General features: G+C 35.3%; 1 protein-coding gene across 1 annotated transcript; it reads right to left on the bottom strand.

Moving 5' to 3' along the window:
• Positions 1-897: 897 nt before the first annotated feature.
• LOC138322961 (cytokine receptor-like factor 3) lies at positions 898-19,638 on the bottom strand. The gene is made up of 8 exons (XM_069267226.1): positions 19,535-19,638; positions 16,215-16,337; positions 15,466-15,673; positions 14,877-14,964; positions 9,307-9,484; positions 8,605-8,851; positions 7,876-8,118; positions 898-6,467 (listed from the first exon to the last, which is right to left on the bottom strand). The coding sequence occupies exons 2-8, from the start codon at positions 16,320-16,322 to the stop codon at positions 6,190-6,192; spliced, it is 1,350 nt and encodes a 449-aa protein (XP_069123327.1). The 5' UTR covers positions 16,323-16,337; positions 19,535-19,638; the 3' UTR covers positions 898-6,189.
• Between the last annotated feature and the right edge of the window lie 1,355 nt (positions 19,639-20,993).

The raw sequence follows: 20,993 nt of genomic DNA, 5'->3' as shown, positions 1-20,993 counted from the left end.
GAGATTTGTGTGCTATTTTGACCGTTTTTAGCATATTTTTGTATCCAGGATTTTGTTGGAAATATGTTATTACCGATTGGAAATAAATGTTGGTATAAAAGAAACAATTATTTTGTCTTTTAATAAACCGATGGAGTGGAAAGAAGCAGCCAAAAACTCAATTGACAGTCAATAAATTATTAGAAAACAAACACTTGTTTTTCCAGAGTTCAGAAAAGTTATTCAGTTAAAGGCCAACCAATGGGCCAACACTTTACATTTACATTATACCAAAATGTGGTTTCAGAACTTTACAATGCCTATGCATTCACCATAATTGGTGTTCAGGGAAATTGTAAAAAAGGGGGGTTGGGGAGGGGTGCTTATAAGGGAAACAAAATGAAAAAATAAAATCATCAGTTATATTTTAACTCTTTCAGTACTCGTGGCACATTATTATGTCAGTTAACATGCACCCTTTCCTTTGAAACACAATAAATTATATATGATGTGATTCAAATGTGAAAACTCACAACTTACATATGCCATAACATGAATTTCATGTAATATATTGGATATATAGTGCCAAAGTTACAAGCATCACACAGTTGTGAAACATTGTATAATCCATGGGATGGGGGGGGGGGGGGGGGGTTTCATAAAACTTCAACTCCTCCTCCAAAAGAAGGGAAGGGCTAATAGCTAGGGGGAGCAGTGCTAGGTGAATAACGTAGATATCTTGTGAATTTTGACATTTGTTTAATTTAACAGAACTGCACTGTCCTGACTTACCGTAATAACAATAATTATTTGCAGACGGGTGGAGAACGACAGAAGAAAGGCAATTTGAACATGTCACCATATATGATGATAAAGTTATAATACTATACAAGGTAAAAAACAAAACATAAACAGCAGAACATTCCATAAATTTTATTATTTTTTTCTAGATCATCAGTTCCAACATTAAGAGAAAACGGCACTTCGATGTGATGTTTGGTGACTTATGATGATGATAATATATGTGTTAAACCAAGCACTGCCAAGAAATGATACATACCGGTAATTACTGTTCACATACAACTAAAATACCACAAACTTAAGCTTGTCTTCTTTAAAAGATGATAAGAATTGTACATAATGCAATGCATGTACTGTTATAAAAGTTTTAAAATATTTCAAGAAAAACTTATTGGTAAGAAGTACCATATTCGATCCATTGGGTCAAATAACGCATTACAATTTTAGCTAACTTTTGGATTCACCAAATAAATGTTGTTCATGATGAAAAATGTATCACATGAGGACTGGGAAATACACTGGGAAAAAAGCTAACAATAAACCTTAAAATTAACTGTACTCAGCATTAAACCAATGATGACACTGATCAATACTAAAAGTCAAAGCCATTCTGCTTTCCACTACAACAGTTGTACTGTAGTGGCTGAACAATCAAATCCATACTTTTTGAGTAAATACACTCGTGATTTTGGACAGATTCTTATACATCCTTGGTATCTAGAGGTATCACTTACAATCCCTGAAATCATATACCATGTGATTGTACTGTAGGTCTGTAAAGCAAATGCCTTTTGTGGCTACTTAATTTCACTATTTCCATTTAAAAACAAATTTATAATGATTAACATTCACAGTTTTAAAATTGACTAGAAATCCTTTAGGTATCATTGATACAGATGTTAATTAACGGAGATAAACTTTTGTGAGTTCACTTTGATCGTAAAATTCGCGAAAGTAGATCGCACACAAGAGAAAGCTGGTTTACAGTAACAAGATAACAAGAAGGATTCTTTATAGGCTGATATTGAAACAAAGATAATATTAATGGCACTCTAAAATACACAATCAAACCAATGAGTATCTGTCCACTCACAATCCACACAAATCTTAGCTAGGGTAAAGTTGAATGTCTTATACAATGTAGTTTTATCTTATAATAGCAAGTTTACAAACTACACAGCAGTGACTATTATGTCCTGATTGTTATCCTCCAATGTAAGTACAGCTATCGTCCTATAGCTAAATACACATTTATACTAAAGTTGTAAAGTGACTGCTATACTCAGGAACTGAACACTTTGATATTATGCTATTACTTGAATAACTCCAAATTCATTAAATGTTTTGCCAATTTTGTGAGATATAAGTTTGAATGCACATTTCTAGGTATGTTGTTTCAATATACCTGCATCAAGGTATGAATATATCTTATCAAGTTCATCATGGAAAATAGTAAGCATTAAAATCTTAACCACTATTCTGTCTTTAATTATTTCAGAGTTATCTGCCCTTTCAAGTTATTCGGCTGTGATCTCATTATTTGTTGCGAGTAGTTTTCTCAGAAAAAAATGATGTAATGCATGCAAATACATGGCATCCCAACATACTAACAAGGGCACATAACTCTGTAATTTTTTAATACAGGATATAATCATCCAAATTAATAAACATAACTGTGAATATCAGCAAATATTTGGTAGAAAATGTCAATCTTGATGAATGCAGCACCTAATCAGGTCAATCTATTCTACAGGTGAATATTACACAGGTGTAAACAAACAAACAATTGTCAAGCACATGATTGTTCAAACCATAACTAACAATATCATTTTAGACAAAACACATAACATATAATAACATAAACAAAAATGATAAAACACTGAATCAATACTGACATTAGAAAAGCACCATCTGGTAATAAATATGCATTTGTCTGACTTTAATCCTAAAATATTTCAAAAGGAGACTCTTTTACTTAAAATCAAAAGCTGGTTTCTTATTTCAATATTCATCAGAAAATTGTATTGGTATTAATGGTATCTTAGGACTTGATATCCTTGTAATAATCAGTTATGAATTTATGCATGTTGCTTTGAAAGTCCTATATATTCTGAAAGGAGTTTGAAAGAATTTCTAGATATCTTTGAAATATTTAATTTCACATTGGCTGGCCAATCATTTTGGCAATTGAAATTAAATCCAAGTTGAGCATTTAGTAATGAAACACAATTAAAATACTTCCCTCTATCACTTTGATTCCTGTCTTACACACATATTTTCTAGTTCTTTCAGTTAAATCCTATAACACATTACATATTTGAACAAGCTCTGTGAAGCTCATATAACTTTCCTAACTCAAGTATTTCATTGTTCCTAATTATAATCAAACAAACTCACTGTGATAACATGCCATTATTCAGATAACTTACAATATAAAATTCATCAAATGTTTTGTCAATTTTGTTAGAAATAAAGTTTGAGTGTATATTTTCAGATATTTCACTATTTTGTTTTAATATATGTACCTGGAACAAGATATAAATATATCTGTTATCAAGTCTTATATTTGCAGAAAAATGCATACAAGGCAATAGAGAAGTATTTACTAAATAACATTTCAGTTATATTAAATCATCTTAAACTATGATAATATCACTTAGTCATTGTGGAAGACGATGGCAAGTGTAGTATAAAATCAACATGCACCAAAGGATAAAAGTATAATGATAATTAATCAGGCTTGTGATAAGTGTATTCTCAAACTGTGCCCTTTAATACAACAAATGTTACAACAAGTCCAGGTTGACAGTACAAACCAGTATGGAACAAAGTAAAGCTTTTCACAAGCATAAAGGATATACATGTATAATACAAATCAAGCTTTGAATACAAAATAAACACACATTATTTAAATAGGGTTTCTTTATACAAGTCTATTGTACAATCATATTGTATTTTACAATTATTGCATTGCCCATTGTAAAGTAATGCCATTGTCAATGAAAGAAAACAAGTAAATATATAGACATAAGAAAAATCTCAGGGAAAAAATAGGTTACATTTTTTTATCTTGTCAGAAAGTAATCTATCAAAGTCTTATTGTACAATTCCCTTATTAAGAATACAGTTTGGAAATTATAATTAAGCAGTATCCGAAATTTCATTTGCATTTCCAAAAGGACTGGAACAGAATAGATGTGTATCAAGGTTATAATATATTTTTTACTAATTATCCTAAAATCATATTAACACACCAGTCAATAATTACCTGTACAGGTAAATAATTGAAATACAAATTTTGAAAAAAAAAAAAAAAAAAAAGCATTTTGCTTTAAATAAGTACCAGTATATTGTACAGAAAACTTAATATATGTAATCATATAAGTTCACCATGGCAGGAATATATGATAAACATACAGGATTTGTATAAAATCTAAACATGTAACAATGCAAATGTAGCAACAGAAACAACACTAGACTCTCTGGTGTAACATTGTTATCTATATATAACAGGCTGGCTGGATTCTTTTATAGAGGGACACAAGATTATAGGTATATACATGTACAATCATTTGGCATATTTCATAGTAACACAGATTTATTGTTTATGGTCTTGCCAACAGGTAACATGTTGTTTACTATCTCAAATTCATAAATTGTTAAGAAATTAACATAAACTTCATAATTTCTCAAGCAAACCAATGATGAAAATATCAGTGTCAGCCCAGAAGCTTTGCAAAAAGACTTATATATTAAAAGTCTACATATTATTGTATATTTGAAACAGTAAAGGAGTGTAAACAACTCTTTAAAGGGATATAAATTAGGTATTTTTCAACTGAGTTTGAATTTTAAAACATAATTGATATAAGCCATTACGAAACTAGCAATTAAAGCATATTAGGGAATCATATACCCCAGTAGATCAAGAATAACTTGCATGATAGTTTTCTATGCATATCAATAAAATGTGATGAAATGAAAATGAAAGTCCTGACTGAAATGATGAAGATTCTAGGAATATCACTGCATCATCCTGGCCTAGACATACAGACAGACACACTATACATAGCTATCATACAAGCCATGAATTGTACTCCTCAATACCATTAGCTGGTGATACACCCATACTAAAAGCCATAACATGTTGTCATGAGCTTAAATCCAAGTCCATCTGAGTTCCTCTAGCATGATAGTGTTATAGAAGGCACAAAAGACTATATGAGGAAGCTTAAGATGAGAACAATTTGAGAATTTAGATTCACTAAATAATCATATGGACCTGTCAGTGATATGGACCTTAGTAAACTAATTACCAGGCATGGCTTACTGTATAGTGCTTTAAATTCGTACGGAACCTATTTACAGGGGATTTCATTTCGCAGTACACCAATTCCTTTAAATGCAATATTCACAGATCAATTAAGTTTTAATGGTGTCAATGATTCACAGATCAATAAAATTTTAATGGCGTCAATGATTCACAGATCAATAAAGTTTTAATGGCATCAATGATTTAGAATATAATCACTTGAGATAGATACTATTGATAGGGTACACAATAACAAAGCCCTGATGATGGTGCAAATATGTGACCATAGCAATTAATTCACTGGTGTTTTGAATTCACGAACTTTCAGTAAAACTGCAAATATAGCAAAAATAAACCACTCATGAAATTAAGCTGCTATACAGTATTACCAGCCAAGGGCTTATTACCAGACATCACCTTATTCCTAAATCTCAATGATCTTTGCTTAGGATTGATGTGTATACAGAAATCTACATGTACAAAGCGAAGGCATGATCACAGCAGGAATGTTATTATCTTTCAGGTCTATGACCCTCTATATAACGGCTATAACACAAACTCTACCTACAAACTGATAAGTTTTTTACACGATGTTTAAAACATCCAATCATTCTTAATTAATACTTCCATAGCCTACTGTTGATGAATTATAAAATCTGAAGGCTAAATTCAACCCTATATATTGTAATGTAATCATTTAGAGATTAATAAAAAGAACTTCTGATTATCTTTCCGAGTATAGTACTGTAATAGAAGCATTCAAATAATTGTTTCATTTTATTTATTTCTGGTGTAAAGATGAAATTGTTTCAATCTAACAGTTATTTTAATTGTTATTTTATCACTTGAATCTATAATGATCCCAAAGGGAAAATCTCTCCCAGGTCATAGTTCATCTTCTAGTAATTATGTGTTGTATGTCAATTATGATACCGTGTAATCTCTTCTACCAGGTATTTAGAAATCTGAAGAAAATACTTGTGTCATACAATTATGTTAATTCATTAGGAAGCTGCATTTGTTTCAATGTTCCTCAAACCAAATGGAACAAACCCGTTACAAAATCTGACAACAGAAGTAAAAGTTTCATATTTTACCTATTCCACCAATATTTTCCATTCTTCATGACTGAACCTCATCCCGAAGTAGAATTTGTGTGTACTTTCTGCTAGTATACCTCCTAAGCCTCCCGGAAGTCCCGCCATTCCAGGAGGCTGTGGAACCTTCCAATCAAATGTGACCACTTTCTCCTCTAGTTCTACATTGACACGGACCTTACCATTAGACAGATCTTCTAGGTCAAAGGTCAGCAGTGACCCCTTCTTCATCTCTGGTAGCTTAATCTTCATCTCCTGACCATCAACATAGACAGACCCTGTAGGTAAACACAGCTCAACGTTAGTTTCTGTATCAAAACAAAGTGTATTTAATTTAAGGAACATGAGTTATCGAAGGAGAAACAGTCTAGCAAAAAAACAATAGCATTATAATCAGGGGTTTCATTATCTTTCAGGAGAAGAGGTACAATTGCAATTTCAGAGGACACTTTTCTATACTATCTGTATGCTACTGTAAAACCATTAACTTTAATTGGACATGTAATTTCATTTATTTTGTGGGTACATAAAAACCGATGAAAATAAAACACAAATCTTTATCTTTAATAAAGAGAAGAACAACGAAAATTTCATATAACGAAAACATTTATACAAATTTATACAATTTATACATTTATACATTTAGACATCAACGAAACTTTACCCCAACAAAATTAAATGTTTTTACAGTATCTAATGTAATTTAGCCCTAATCAGGCGGTACCACAGCCAGGTTTAACCTACAAAAGTATTGGTTGCTGCCTGATATCGAAACTCTTGTATTGTATAATAATATACCTCATCAATTCATAATGGTGGCACAAAAAAGTTCTAACATGTTTGTTGTTATATATGTGTGTCTAGTCAAAGGTTCATACTGAAAAGTGAAAGACTAGACTTTGCTTCTGTATGCATTTTAGGTAACTTGATTTGATATTGAGAGTGGAAACATTGTATCATTGTGAAAATTCTTCTCCCATCCTCTTAGACACATCTTCGTTGGAGGAAGGCATCAAATCTTCTACCACATTTTAGAATTAATGAACCTGCACTAACCATGTCTTTGCAGTGGTAGTGAGGAAACACAAGGAAGAGGCTACTAAGTCAAAAGGTCATTGAAGGAATTACAACTTGCAATTGATAAGTATCAATTTTCAATCTGATTAAAATACAGATCCTTTTTATCACTACGTTAGATAAGAGGATCTGAGAAAATCCCATAAGGGGTCATGTCCAGGTGACCTTTGCAAATGGCCAATCAAATTGCTGCTGGCAAAATTTTGACAGTGAATTTCATGGGACGAAATAGTTTGAAAATCTGTAAGAATTATTTCCGTGTAGGTAGTCATCTCGCCCAAAGAGCACAATAAAGCTAATCGTATTTGTATGTTGGGACGAAATAGCGTTGTCAATTGACAGAACAACGTGCAGAAAATGCATTTGATCAGAATTACACGTGGTATAAAGGTCATCCGAACATGACCCTTAATCGGATTTTCTCAGATCTCGGTTTATCAATTGTTTTTTTTATTTGGTTTAACGTCCTACTCACAGCCAAGGACAATTAGGAGGTGAAGGAAAGCTGGAGTAACCGGGGAAAAAACATTGATCTGCAGTCTGTACCTGGCAACTGCTCCACAAGACCAGGTAATTATAAATGATACTATCATCGTAATTATTAAATACCTGATTTAGTAACAAATATGGCATCATCACGTTCCAGTGTTTCAGAATTGCTGTTGTCCAGACTGAGGCCGATACTGTCGAAGGGAGAGCTCTCTCCCATGGCGACGACCTTGAAGGTGATGGGGTGACCCGGCACACATGACGCGGTATTGGAGTACAGGACCATGGTATCGCCTGTATCATTCCTTGTGGCAATCTTGTTGTCATAGCTCACTGTGTAGCTTGGGCAGCCAGTTAACCATTCTGTAAGGATGACATGTGAAACACTGAAGCAAGCACTACTAAATGGTGAAAGAAGAAAGAGGGGAGTGGTGTCCCAAAATAATTCCCTTTCCCACATTTGGTCTCTGTTGTGGATCTTCCAAGACTTCCATGTAGTAAAATATGGTAGCAATTATAGACAGACTATCTGTCTTTGCATATCACAGAGTTTCCTCCCTTGTGGGTAGGAATCCATTGTAACAGCATGCTCAATATCATTATTTGTAATCAAAATTAACTTTGCTTTCTCTGAAAAGTATTCAGTTTTACTCGCAAACATGCGATATCACAATCAGTTACCTACCCGCAAGAGTAAATAACTCTGTAAAAAGCAAATACAGAATAGACCTTCACGGTGGATGTACTGTAACAGTTCCTTTGTCTTCTACTTAGGCAAATTACTTACATCAAAGAATCATACAATGTAACATATTTTACTTTGTTGGAAACAGTGTATGGACAACCTACCATAGTGTGGCATGGATGTTTGTGCTAGACAAGGCACACTTGATACACTCCAGGGTAGACTGGTGTTGTTGTTGCTGCTGCGACAGCTGACACGGAATGAGTACGGGATGTTGGTGCCAAGACCTTTGACAGTGTAGGAGGTATGTGGACCAGTGTAAGCTGTGTGGAATGTTGGACTGGATATGGTTTTAGCATTACCATAGCAATACTCTAGACAAAACTCAGACACCTCCAGTTCTTCATCCACCTGCAATAGATTTTTAAAATCTTTAACAAAACGTTCAAAGATTACATTTTACTTCATAGTGAAAAATCTATGTGACCTGAGTAATAAATGTATGAAATTTTGAAAGGACTCATTAAAATTATATGAAAAGAACCATTGAAAAATTAATTGTAGATTGTTCACTGTATCACATGAGTGTGTATTTTCCTTTATACAGTGTATATAACCAGATTTGTGATACATTGCATTAAAAGGATATTATCTACCTAGTATGACAGATCCTACATTTTTTCTCCAAAAAACAATCTCCTCAACATAGATAAGTTCTGATGAAACTAACCAACAAAACTATTGTGTCAAAGTGTAACCTCTATCTACCTCACAATCCTACTCCTGAAGTGAGACTTTATTTCTTACCTATACAAAACTTGTATAGTAAAATGTAACAAAGGTAGCTCACGGTTCAGGATACTTACTTCGACCCATTTGACAACAATGCCTCCTGGACACTCTATCATGTCAGTGATCTGAATGGGGCTCCGCTCTAAGACCTTTCCCTCCTTGGCAATCAACTCAGACAGTCTATTTTGGAAACCACTATCTATCTCTACACTGATACAGGGTACATCACTCAGGTGGGGCACGGCTGGTACACTACAACAGTAATACCATAATTATATGATATGATTATCATCTAGGTACATCACTCAGGTGGGGCACGGCTGGTACGCTACAACAGTAATAACATAATTATAGAACATTATTGTCATCTAGGTACATCACTCAGGTGGGGCATGGCTGGTATGCTACAACAGTAATACCATAATTATAGAACATTATTGTCATCTAGGTACATCACTCAGGTGGGGCACGGCTGGTACGCTACAACAGTAATAACATAATTATAGAACATTATTGTCATCTAGGTACATCACTCAGGTGGGGCATGGCTGGTATGCTACAACAGTAATACCATAATTATAGAACATTATTGTCATCTAGGTACATCACTCAGGTGGGGCACGGCTGGTACGCTACAACAGTAATAACATAATTATAGAACTATTATTATCATCTAGGTACATCACTCAGGTGGGGCACGGCTGGTACACTACAACAGTAATAACCATAATTATAGAACATTATTGTCATCTAGGTACATCACTCAGGTGGGGCACGGCTGGTACGCTACAACAGTAATAACATAATTATAGAACATTATTGTCATCTAGGTACATCAATCAGGTGGGGCACGGCTGGTATGCTACAACAGTAATAATAATATTATAGAACATTATTGTCATCTAGGTACATCTCTCAGGTGGGGCATGGCTGGTATGCTACAACAGTAATAACATAATTATAGAACATTATTGTCATCTAGGTACATCACTCAGGTGGGGCACGGCTGGTATGCTACAACAGTAATAACATAATTATAGAACATTATTGTCATCTAGGTACATCACTCAGGTGGGGCACGGCTGGTATGCTACAACAGTAATAACCATAATTATAGAACATTATTGTCATCTAAGTACATCACTCAGGTGGGGCACGGCTGGTATGCTACAACAGTAATAACATAATTATAGAACATTATTGTCATCTAGGTACATCACTCAGGTGGGGCACGGCTGGTACACTACAACAGTAATAACATAATTATAGAACATTATTGTCATCTAGGTACATCACTCAGGTGGGGCACGGCTGGTACACTACAACAGTAATACCATAATTATAGAACATTATTGTCATCTAAGTACATCACTCAGGTGGGGCACGGCTGGTACGCTACAACAGTAATAACATAATTATACGATATGATTATCATCTAGGTACATCACTCAGGTGGGGCACGGCTGGTATCACTACAACAGTAATACCATAATTTATAGAACATTATTGTCATCTAGGTACATCTCTCAGGTGGGGCACGGCTGGTATGCTACAACAGTAATAACATAATTATAGAACATTATTGTCATCTAGGTACATCACTCAGGTGGGGCACGGCTGGTATGCTACAACAGTAATAACATAATTATAGAACATTATTGTCATCTAAGTACATCACTCAGGTGGGGCACGGCTGGTATGCTACAACAGTAATAACATAATTATAGAACATTATTGTCATCTAAGTACATCACTCAGGTGGGGCACGGCTGGTATGCTACACAACAGTAATAATAATATTATAGAACATTATTGTCATCTAAGTACATCACTCAGGTGGGGCACGGCTGGTACACTACAACAGTAATACCATAATTATAGAACATTATTGTCATCTAAGTACATCACTCAGGTGGGGCATGGCTGGTACACTACAACAGTAATACCATAATTATAGAACATTATTGTCATCTAGGTACATCACTCAGGTGGGGCACGGCTGGTATGTACAACATAACAGTAATACATAATTATAGAACATTATTGTCATCTAGGTACATCACTCAGGTGGGGCACGGCTGGTATGCTACAACAGTAATAACATAATATATATATTGAACATACATCATTGTATCTAAATAATAATAGACATTATGCTCTGACATCTCTCGTGGGGCACGGCTGGTTACGCTACAACAGTAATAACATAATTATACAATATGATTATCATCTAGGTACATCTCTCAGGTGGGGCATGGCTGGTACGCTACAACAGTAATAAACATAATTATAGAACATTATTGTCATCTAAGTACATCACTCAGGTGGGGCACGGCTGGTACGCTACAACAGTAATAACATAATTATACAATATGATTATCATCTAGGTACATCACTCAGGTGGGGCACGGCTGGTACACTACAACAGTAATAACATAATTATAGAACATTATTGTCATCTAGGTACATCACTCAGGTGGGGCACGGCTGGTATGCTACAACAGTAATAATAATATTATAGAACATTATTGTCATCTAGGTACATCACTCAGGTGGGGCACGGCTGGTATGCTACAACAGTAATACTATAATTATAGAACATTATTGTCATCTAGGTACATCACTCAGGTGGGGCACGGCTGGTACACTACAACAGTAATACCATAATTATAGAACATTATTGTCATCTAAGTACATCACTCAGGTGGGGCACGGCTGGTATGCTACAACAGTAATAATATAATTATAGAACATTATTGTCATCTAGGTACATCACTCAGGTGGGGCACGGCTGGTATGCTACAACAGTAATAATATAATTATAGAACATTATTGTCATCTAGGTACATCACTCAGGTGGGGCACGGCTGGTACACTACAACAGTAATACCATAATTATAGAACATTATTGTCATCTAAGTACATCACTCAGGTGGGGCACGGCTGGTATGCTACAACAGTAATAATAATATTATAGAACATTATTGTCATCTAGGTACATCACTCAGGTGGGGCACGGCTGGTATGCTACAACAGTAATAACATAATTATAGAACATTATTGTCATCTAAGTACATCACTCAGGTGGGCCACGGCTGGTATGCTACAACAGTAATAATAAATTATAGAACATTATTGTCATCTAAGTACATCACTCAGGTGGGGCATGGCTGGTACACTACAACAGTAATACCATAATTATAGAACATTATTGTCATCTAAGTATATCACTCAGGTGGGGCACGGCTGGTATGCTACAACAGTAATAATAATATTATAGAACATTATTGTCATCTAGGTACATCTCTCAGGTGGGGCACGGCTGGTATGCTACAACAGTAATAACATAATTATAGAACATTATTGTCATCTAGGTACATCACTCAGGTGGGGCACGGCTGGTATGCTACAACAGTAATAATACATAATTATAGAACATTATTGTCATCTAAGTACATCACTCAGGTGGGGCACGGCTGGTATGCTACAACAGTAATAAATAATTATAGAACATTATTGTCATCTAAGTACATCACTCAGGTGGGGCACGGCTGGTACACTACAACAGTAATAACATAATTATAGAACATTATTGTCATCTAAGTACATCACTCAGGTGGGGCACGGCTGGTATGCTACAACAGTAATAACATAATTATAGAACATTATTGTCATCTAGGTACATCACTCAGGTGGGGCACGGCTGGTATGCTACAACAGTAATAACATAATTATAGAACATTATTGTCATCTAGGTACATCACTCAGGTGGGGCACGGCTGGTACGCTACAACAGTAATAACATAATTATAGAACATTATTGTCATCTAGGTACATCACTCAGGTGGGGCACGGCTGGTATGCTACAACAGTAATAACATAATTATAGAACATTATTGTCATCTAGGTACATCACTCAGGTGGGGCACGGCTGGTATGCTACAACAGTAATAACATAATTATAGAACATTATTGTCATCTAGGTACATCACTCAGGTGGGGCACGGCTGGTATGCTACAACAGTAATAACATAATTATAGAACATTATTGTCATCTAGGTACATCACTCAGGTGGGGCACGGCTGGTATGCTACAACAGTAATAACATAATTATAGAACATTATTGTCATCTAGGTACATCTCTCAGGTGGGGCACGGCTGGTACGCTACAACAGTAATAACATAATTATAGAACATTATTGTCATCTAAGTACATCACTCAGGTGGGGCACGGCTGGTATGCTACAACAGTAATAATAATAATATTATAGAACATTATTGTCATCTAGGTACATCTCTCAGGTGGGGCACGGCTGGTATGCTACAACAGTAATAACATAATTATAGAACATTATTGTCATCTAAGTATATCACTCAGGTGGGGCACGGCTGCTGTATGCTACAACAGTAATAATAATATTATAGAACATTATTGTCATCTAGGTACATCTCTCAGGTGGGGCACGGCTGGTATGCTACAACAGTAATAACATAATTATAGAACATTATTGTCATCTAGGTACATCACTCAGGTGGGGCACGGCTGGTATGCTACAACAGTAATAACATAATTATAGAACATTATTGTCATCTAGGTACATCACTCAGGTGGGGCACGGCTGGTACACTACAACAGTAATACCATAATTATACATAATTATAGAACATTATTGTCATCTAGGTACATCTCTCAGGTGGGGCACGGCTGGTATGCTACAACAGTAATAACACATAATTATAGAACATTATTGTCATCTAAGTACATCACTCAGGTGGGGCACGGCTGGTATGCTACAACAGTAATAATAATATTATAGAACATTATTGTCATCTAGGTACATCACTCAGGTGGGGCACGGCTGGTATGCTACAACAGTAATAACATAATTATAGAACATTATTGTCATCTAGGTACATCTCTCAGGTGGGGCACGGCTGGTATGCTACAACAGTAATAACATAATTATAGAACATTATTGTCATCTAGGTACATCACTCAGGTGGGGCACGGCTGGTATGCTACAACAGTAATAACATAATTATTAGAACATTATTGTCATCTAGGTACATCACTCAGGTGGGGCACGGCTGGTATGCTACAACAGTAATAACATAATTATAGAACATTATTGTCATCTAGGTACATCACTCAGGTGGGGCATGGCTGGTATGCTACAACAGTAATAATAATATTATAGAACATTATTGTCATCTAGGTACATCACTCAGGTGGGGCACGGCTGGTATGCTACAACAGTAATAACATAATTATAGATCATTAAAAAACCTATTTTCTTTCCCCTGCGAATTTCGCAAAAATAAGTAAATATATTGGCAGGAATTCCAATTACATTTTTAGATCCCCGAACGTTAATCTTTGCAAACTGCTTCTGTAATGCAAATCACAAAATTAAGAAGCTGCAAAAGATTTAGAAGTGTTGTAATATAGGCTTAAATCTCATCTGTCTGGATAGGGATGCAATTATCATAGAAATAAGTATTATCCATTGCCTACAATTGATGTAATAAAAACTCTGACATTAAACATTTTCAACCCTTAATCAAAACTACAAGAATTAAACACCTCTTCATAATAATCCTTGTACTACAAGTCAGTGGTATCTTAAAGCTGTGAAGCAGTACCTGTTCAAGGCTCTGGTGTCAGGATTGTCTTTCAGCTTGACCATGCGTTCAATTTTCTGTGTAGGATCGTCTGATAAAATTGAACCACCTAAACAAAGAAATTCAATTTACAATCTGGTATGAACTCACTTCTGAATTACTTTTGATAATAAACATTTACAAGCAAAATTAATCCTTCATTGTTTGAGCTCAAGTATTCAAGAGTTACATCCCTTGATTGAGAAGAAATACCAATAATTTCTCTTACAATGTGACATGTATGTAGTGGTATACGTTTTACTGTTATATTCCACTGAATGAACTTGTCTTAAATTTTCTGTTCAGTACTGGGTTCTCCAATCTGATTTGAAACCAATGCTTGGTGATCTTCAAACAAAGGACTTTTTCTTCAGATTGTGTGACTAATCATATTTTAGTGCTTTTTGTTCCTAAAATGATGCACCAAAATATGACTACAGTAATCTAACATTATATCTTTAGTATTAGCTGCAAATTAATCATGCCAAAGTAGATATTGCACTAAAATTTAAGTTTGCCAATATAAGTATATGTTTACGTAAAAAATGTTTATAACCACTTTGTGACAAACCTTCTTTCATCACTCGTGATGCCGCGTCCATTCCCTGGTTTATCATATCTTTACACTGGCCTAGAGGAACTGAGGCTGTCTGCTCGATCTTGTCAACTTCCTTTATCAGAGTGGTCAAGCGGTCATCTAGTGCCTGGTCAATGACTTTCTTCAGTGTTTTAAAATGGGCCTGTAGTTCGGATCTTGATTTGTCAGCACTTTGATGGACCTGAAGTTTACAAATACATATGCTGGAAATATCTCAATGACACAGTATACGTAATACACATTTATGTAATACTATTAAAGACCCTATTTCATCACAACATGCTACAGTGAATTCTTGCTATTTAAACTTCGAAATGAAGTTTTCAAGCATGACAAATTAACATTGAAAGTCACATTTAGCACATACATGGTGTTTTTCTTTTGGAAGATCTTTCTGAAATTGAGTTAACTACGTATACCAGTAATGTTCATATTATGAACTATCAAATTTAAATCAATATACAGTAAACATGGATTATATTTATTTCCCCAACACTTCTGAAATAGAGGTTCATATATAATACTGGCTATGAAGTTTGGAATATATGTACGGTTGTAATAATAAAGAAAATAAGGGTGTGTGAAGTATCTATATATACAAGGAAACCAGAGTATCCACAGTGAATCCATGTACAGTATTGAGACAGCTGGTGACTTATAGTAAATCAGATCAGTGTCTATGTTAATAGAGGCTTTGAAATCTGACCACAAGGTAGACATACCTGATCTGATGCCTCATCCAGAGAGTGAAGTAGTTCTGACAACTGTATTTTCTGTGTGTGGGCACTGTCCATGATATCCACAACATTCTTTATCAGGTCTTCAGCCATTTTGCTATTAGTTTACTGAAAACAAAAGAAATCAAAAACTGTATATTACTAATGAAACAAACACTTTTCTGTAACATACTGTCCATTATAAAATACTACAATACATTAGATTACTGTATTAATATCTTAATTAATTAACATACTACTATTATAACTACTATACATGTATTAAGAGAGTCTCTCTTTCCATGCTACAACTCAGAATAATATAAGGCAATAGATACCAGGTGAAAGGATTCTCTCAACATCCATGGCAGTTTAGTTTATAATATTCATTCTGGAATAGAAATTGTCGGCATGTTTTGACCGCTAGGAGGTCATCATCAGGACAGTTGTCCTTTTATATGTATTACCTTTTGTTTCTACATGGGAAGGATCTCTATTGAATATCATTTGGTATCTATCCAGCAGTAGAGGCACCGCATATAAATACATCTAGAGTGCTATAATTAGTTCTTCCAATTTAATTTACTTTATTTTCCAGGTCAGCATAATATACTAAGACATATATCACTATTTGAAATGTTGTCACTGTGGTAGACCTTCATTTGGTTGATATCTATTTATTGAATAGTATATTTTATGTGAGTAGCTCATTGGTACATATTTGTTATAAGTATATATATTGACAGACAAGTCTTATACCTATATACATGTATATGTTAAGTATATATATCCTTAATGTTTTGGAATAGATGTACTAATAAATCAGTGTATTGCAATGGCTTTTATGATTCAGAAACAAAACTTACCTATAATCAGAATCGCAAAATTTCAGCGAATATATTAATCACTTCTGGCTGTCTAATATTGGCTGTGCACTTTTAGCCTTCAAAGATGCCTATTATAACCAAAACATTGATTCTTGTAATTGGACTCCATTGTCTTGAACATAAAACTATGACAAATAGTGTTGTTAATGTGATTATAGTAAGGATGTGACATGTATTAACGTCAGGTGATGAGGGCCAAATGTTTTTTGTTTAACTATTAAGATATAGTTGACCACAGATGAACCTGCAGAACTTCAACAATATTGATGGCACCAGGTTTGTACTACAATTTCCCTGCTTTTCAATTGAGCAATTATAAGGGCACGAAGGGCACAAAGTGCAAAGCATTTCTAAGGTAACACATACATGACAAATATAAGAAACAAGAGATCCCAGAGGGATCTTGGCGCCCACCAAAGAATGATCTATATCTGACAAAGCAAAGATGGATCTTTTCTCTACTTTTTAAACTTTTTCAAACATACGGTACATATAATATTTGAGTCAGATCGCTTCAGTACCTTTTGAGAAATAGCGGTAACAAACTTCAACTATCAAAATCCAAGATGACTCCTTGGCGGCCATCTTGTTGATCAATCGGTCCCAAATCACAATATGCACAACTAGGGCCCTAGGGGAACCTACATGTGAAATTTGAGAAAGATCCATTCAATACTTTCTGAGAAATAGCGATAACAAACTTTGAATATAAAAATCCAAGATGGCTGCCTGGCAGCAATCTTGTTGACCGATTGGTCCCAAAATGCAATATGCACAACTAGCGCCCTAGGGGAACCTACATATGAATTTTGAGACAGATCCCTTCAGTACTTTCTGAGAAATAGCGATAACAAACTTTGAATAACAAAATGCAAGATGGCTGCCTGGCGGCCATCTTGTTGACCGATCGGTCCCAAAATGCAATATGCACAATTGGGTACTTAGGGGAACCTAAATATGACATTTGAGACAGATCCCTTCAGTACTATCTGAGAAATAGCCATAACAAACTTTAACTATCAAAATCCAAGATGGCGGCCTGGCGGCCATCTTGTTCACCGATTGGTCCAAAAATGCAATATGCACAACAAGGGCCCTAGGGGAACCTACATATTAAATTTGAGAAAGATCCCTTCAGCACTTTTTGAGAAATAGGGATATCAAACCTTAACTATCAAAATCCAAGATGGCCGCCTGGCGGCCATCTTGTTTTTCCTATCAGCCTCAAAATCTGTATGGCACAACTAGGAACCAAGGGTAACCTCCATGTGAAGTTTAAACAAAATTCCTTCAGTAGTTCTCAAGAAACATCAACAACAAACTTCAATTGCCAAAATCAAAGACGGCTGCCTGGCGGCCATCTTGTTTTTCCGATCAGCCTCAAAATCTGTATGGCACAAATAGGGACCAAGGGTAACCTCAATGTGAAGTTTGAACAAAATCCCTTCAGTAGTTCTCAAGAAATATCGATAACAAACTTCAACTGCCAAAATCAAAGATGGCTGCCTGGCGGCCATCTTGTTTTTCCGATCAGCCTCAAAATCTGTATGGCACAAATATGGACCAAGGGGACCCTCCATGTGAAGTTTGAACAAAATCCCTGCAGCAGTTTTTAAGAAATAGTGATAACAAGCATTGTTTACGGACGGACGACGGACGGCGGACCACGGACTACGGACGTAGGGTGATTTGAATAGCCCACCATCTGATGATGGTGGGCTAAAAACTCAATCTTCAAAATTCAATCCTACACACTGACAGCTTCAGTTTGCGGCCTCCATTTTTTTACCCACCGTAAAAAAACCTATCAGCGTGAATGCGATTCTTTGAAGTCAGCTCATTATATAATCAAGTGGTTCAAACGCTTTAATGATCCGACGAACGTAATCTTCATCTAAAATTTCAATTACAGACTACTCTAACCTTTATTATAAAAATAAAAATATTTCATTACCTCCTGACCTCTGATCATCAGTTGTTTACAGGACTTACAGCTTAAGTCAAAAAGATTTCAACTTAAGTCAAAAAGATTTTGACTTAAGTGAAAAAAGTGATAATGCAAAAAAACTTTTTTTAACTTAAGTTGAAATCTTTTCAGCTAAAGCTAAAATCTTTTTAACTTAAGCTAAATAACTCAATAACTTTTTAACTTAAACTATTATGTATTTGATATCAAAACGGCTTGCCATAGACTATTCACTATACTGTTGGGTTTTGCTTTACCGATATGAAAACATATCATCACTTTCTTATTCAAAAGTTTTTTTAAACGAATATGTACGATTTGAGGTTATCATGATTGAAAGTCAGTGATGCGTGCAAAATCGCATCAGCAGCAAGATGAAAATGATGCGGCTAACTTAGAATATATTGTATTGAATTTGAATTGCTGTATTGATTAATTTTGTGTTTATCAGTATTTGATATTTAGATAAATACCGTTATGTTTCACTGTAAATATCAATTTTCTCTTATCTGCATCTCTTCTGTGTGGCAGCTACTTTTTGCAGGAAGCCGCCATTTGATCTCGCAGAATCTCGCGCTGAATCTCGTTTAAAGTGGTCCGGGACATGCTTAAATCAGGACTAATGTTAGCTGCTACCAGGTTTAACCGGTTAATACAGTTCAGTTCTTTACCGTCGCTATCTGTAACATTTACGTTAATTTTAATCATTTAGCTCTTTGGTTGATTTGACTCGATTATTTGACTCAATTCCATGTCATTACAGTATTTAATATGAATTTAAGGCAATGCCTCAGAAGAGCGCAGCTACATATAAAAAATGTAAATATAGTTAGGATTATAACCTCAGATTTAGATTGCTGTTAACTTGTAGTCCGATCATTGATTTTTAGTAAATGCTATTCTTCAATACTTGTGTCTAGCAGTCGTCATATACAGGTTAGAAAGTAATATTCAATTAGATCAAGGACGTATATGAGAAGGATAAGTCACACTGGGTTTTGGGGAAGTCCAAGGCAGGCGCTTTTGTGTTTGTGCACTGACCGTGACGTTGGGCGACGACTGATTTTCTTTTGATATCCGCCGGCGCAGCCTTTGATGTAACTTGCGGGTGCGAGGGTTACCGTCTTACTTTCTGAAGCGGTGCTGTCATTTCAAGAGCTGTCGATTTTTTTTAACGAAAATTTAAGACATATCCCCTAAACATTCCGTCTTTAAACAAGTTATAAGCATCGTGAAATTTAATAAACTTTACAATGGTGTTTCGTTTGACTCGATAAGACAAGTATTTGTTGAGAAAAAACGGTTTTTATTCCCGGTTCATAGGCGTCTCGCGTGGTGTTTAGTAATGTAAAGAGACAGACACGAATCCTTCTCACTTAAAAATCCTTGACTAGATTATTTCATTTTTATCGACCTTGTTCATGCCATGTGTCAAAAAATGTGCGGGAATATGTGGCGTCATCTTTAGCACCAAGCCTCCTGACGTCACGGCTGACGGTGCCGTGCGCTTGACAACACACAGACAGTATATTATTTTGACCAGAACAGTTATTGTGTCGTTCTTATCCTTGTGTATTTCTTTAAAACTACTTAAAGTAATTTCATAGTGTATCCTGGTGATACGTTTTGCCTACAGAAAAAAATAAAATCTCGTCGTGCTGATAACGAGAATTAAAACATGGCTGCCTGCATGGAGGCGCGAGACTTTTCCCGCGGGACACGATTTCAAAGTCCAAGGGGTACTGGAATGTATTGGAATCTATATGCTCACACACGTGTTATGGTTAGTAGAGCTTCGCTCTACGCGGCCTTCGGCCGCGCAGAGAGATGCGCTCTTATGAATTTATTTCAATGTCACCAATTTAAAGGTTGATTCATTATCAGCAGAGATTTAGAGATCAATATGTTAGATGAGATTTTCTGAAATGCGTA

Source organism: Argopecten irradians, chromosome 5, assembly GCF_041381155.1.
Source record: "Argopecten irradians isolate NY chromosome 5, Ai_NY, whole genome shotgun sequence".
Lineage (NCBI taxonomy): Eukaryota > Metazoa > Mollusca > Bivalvia > Pectinida > Pectinidae > Argopecten > Argopecten irradians.
The sequence above is the reverse complement of the archived record's forward strand: the minus strand, read 5'-3'. Positions and strand labels throughout refer to the sequence as shown.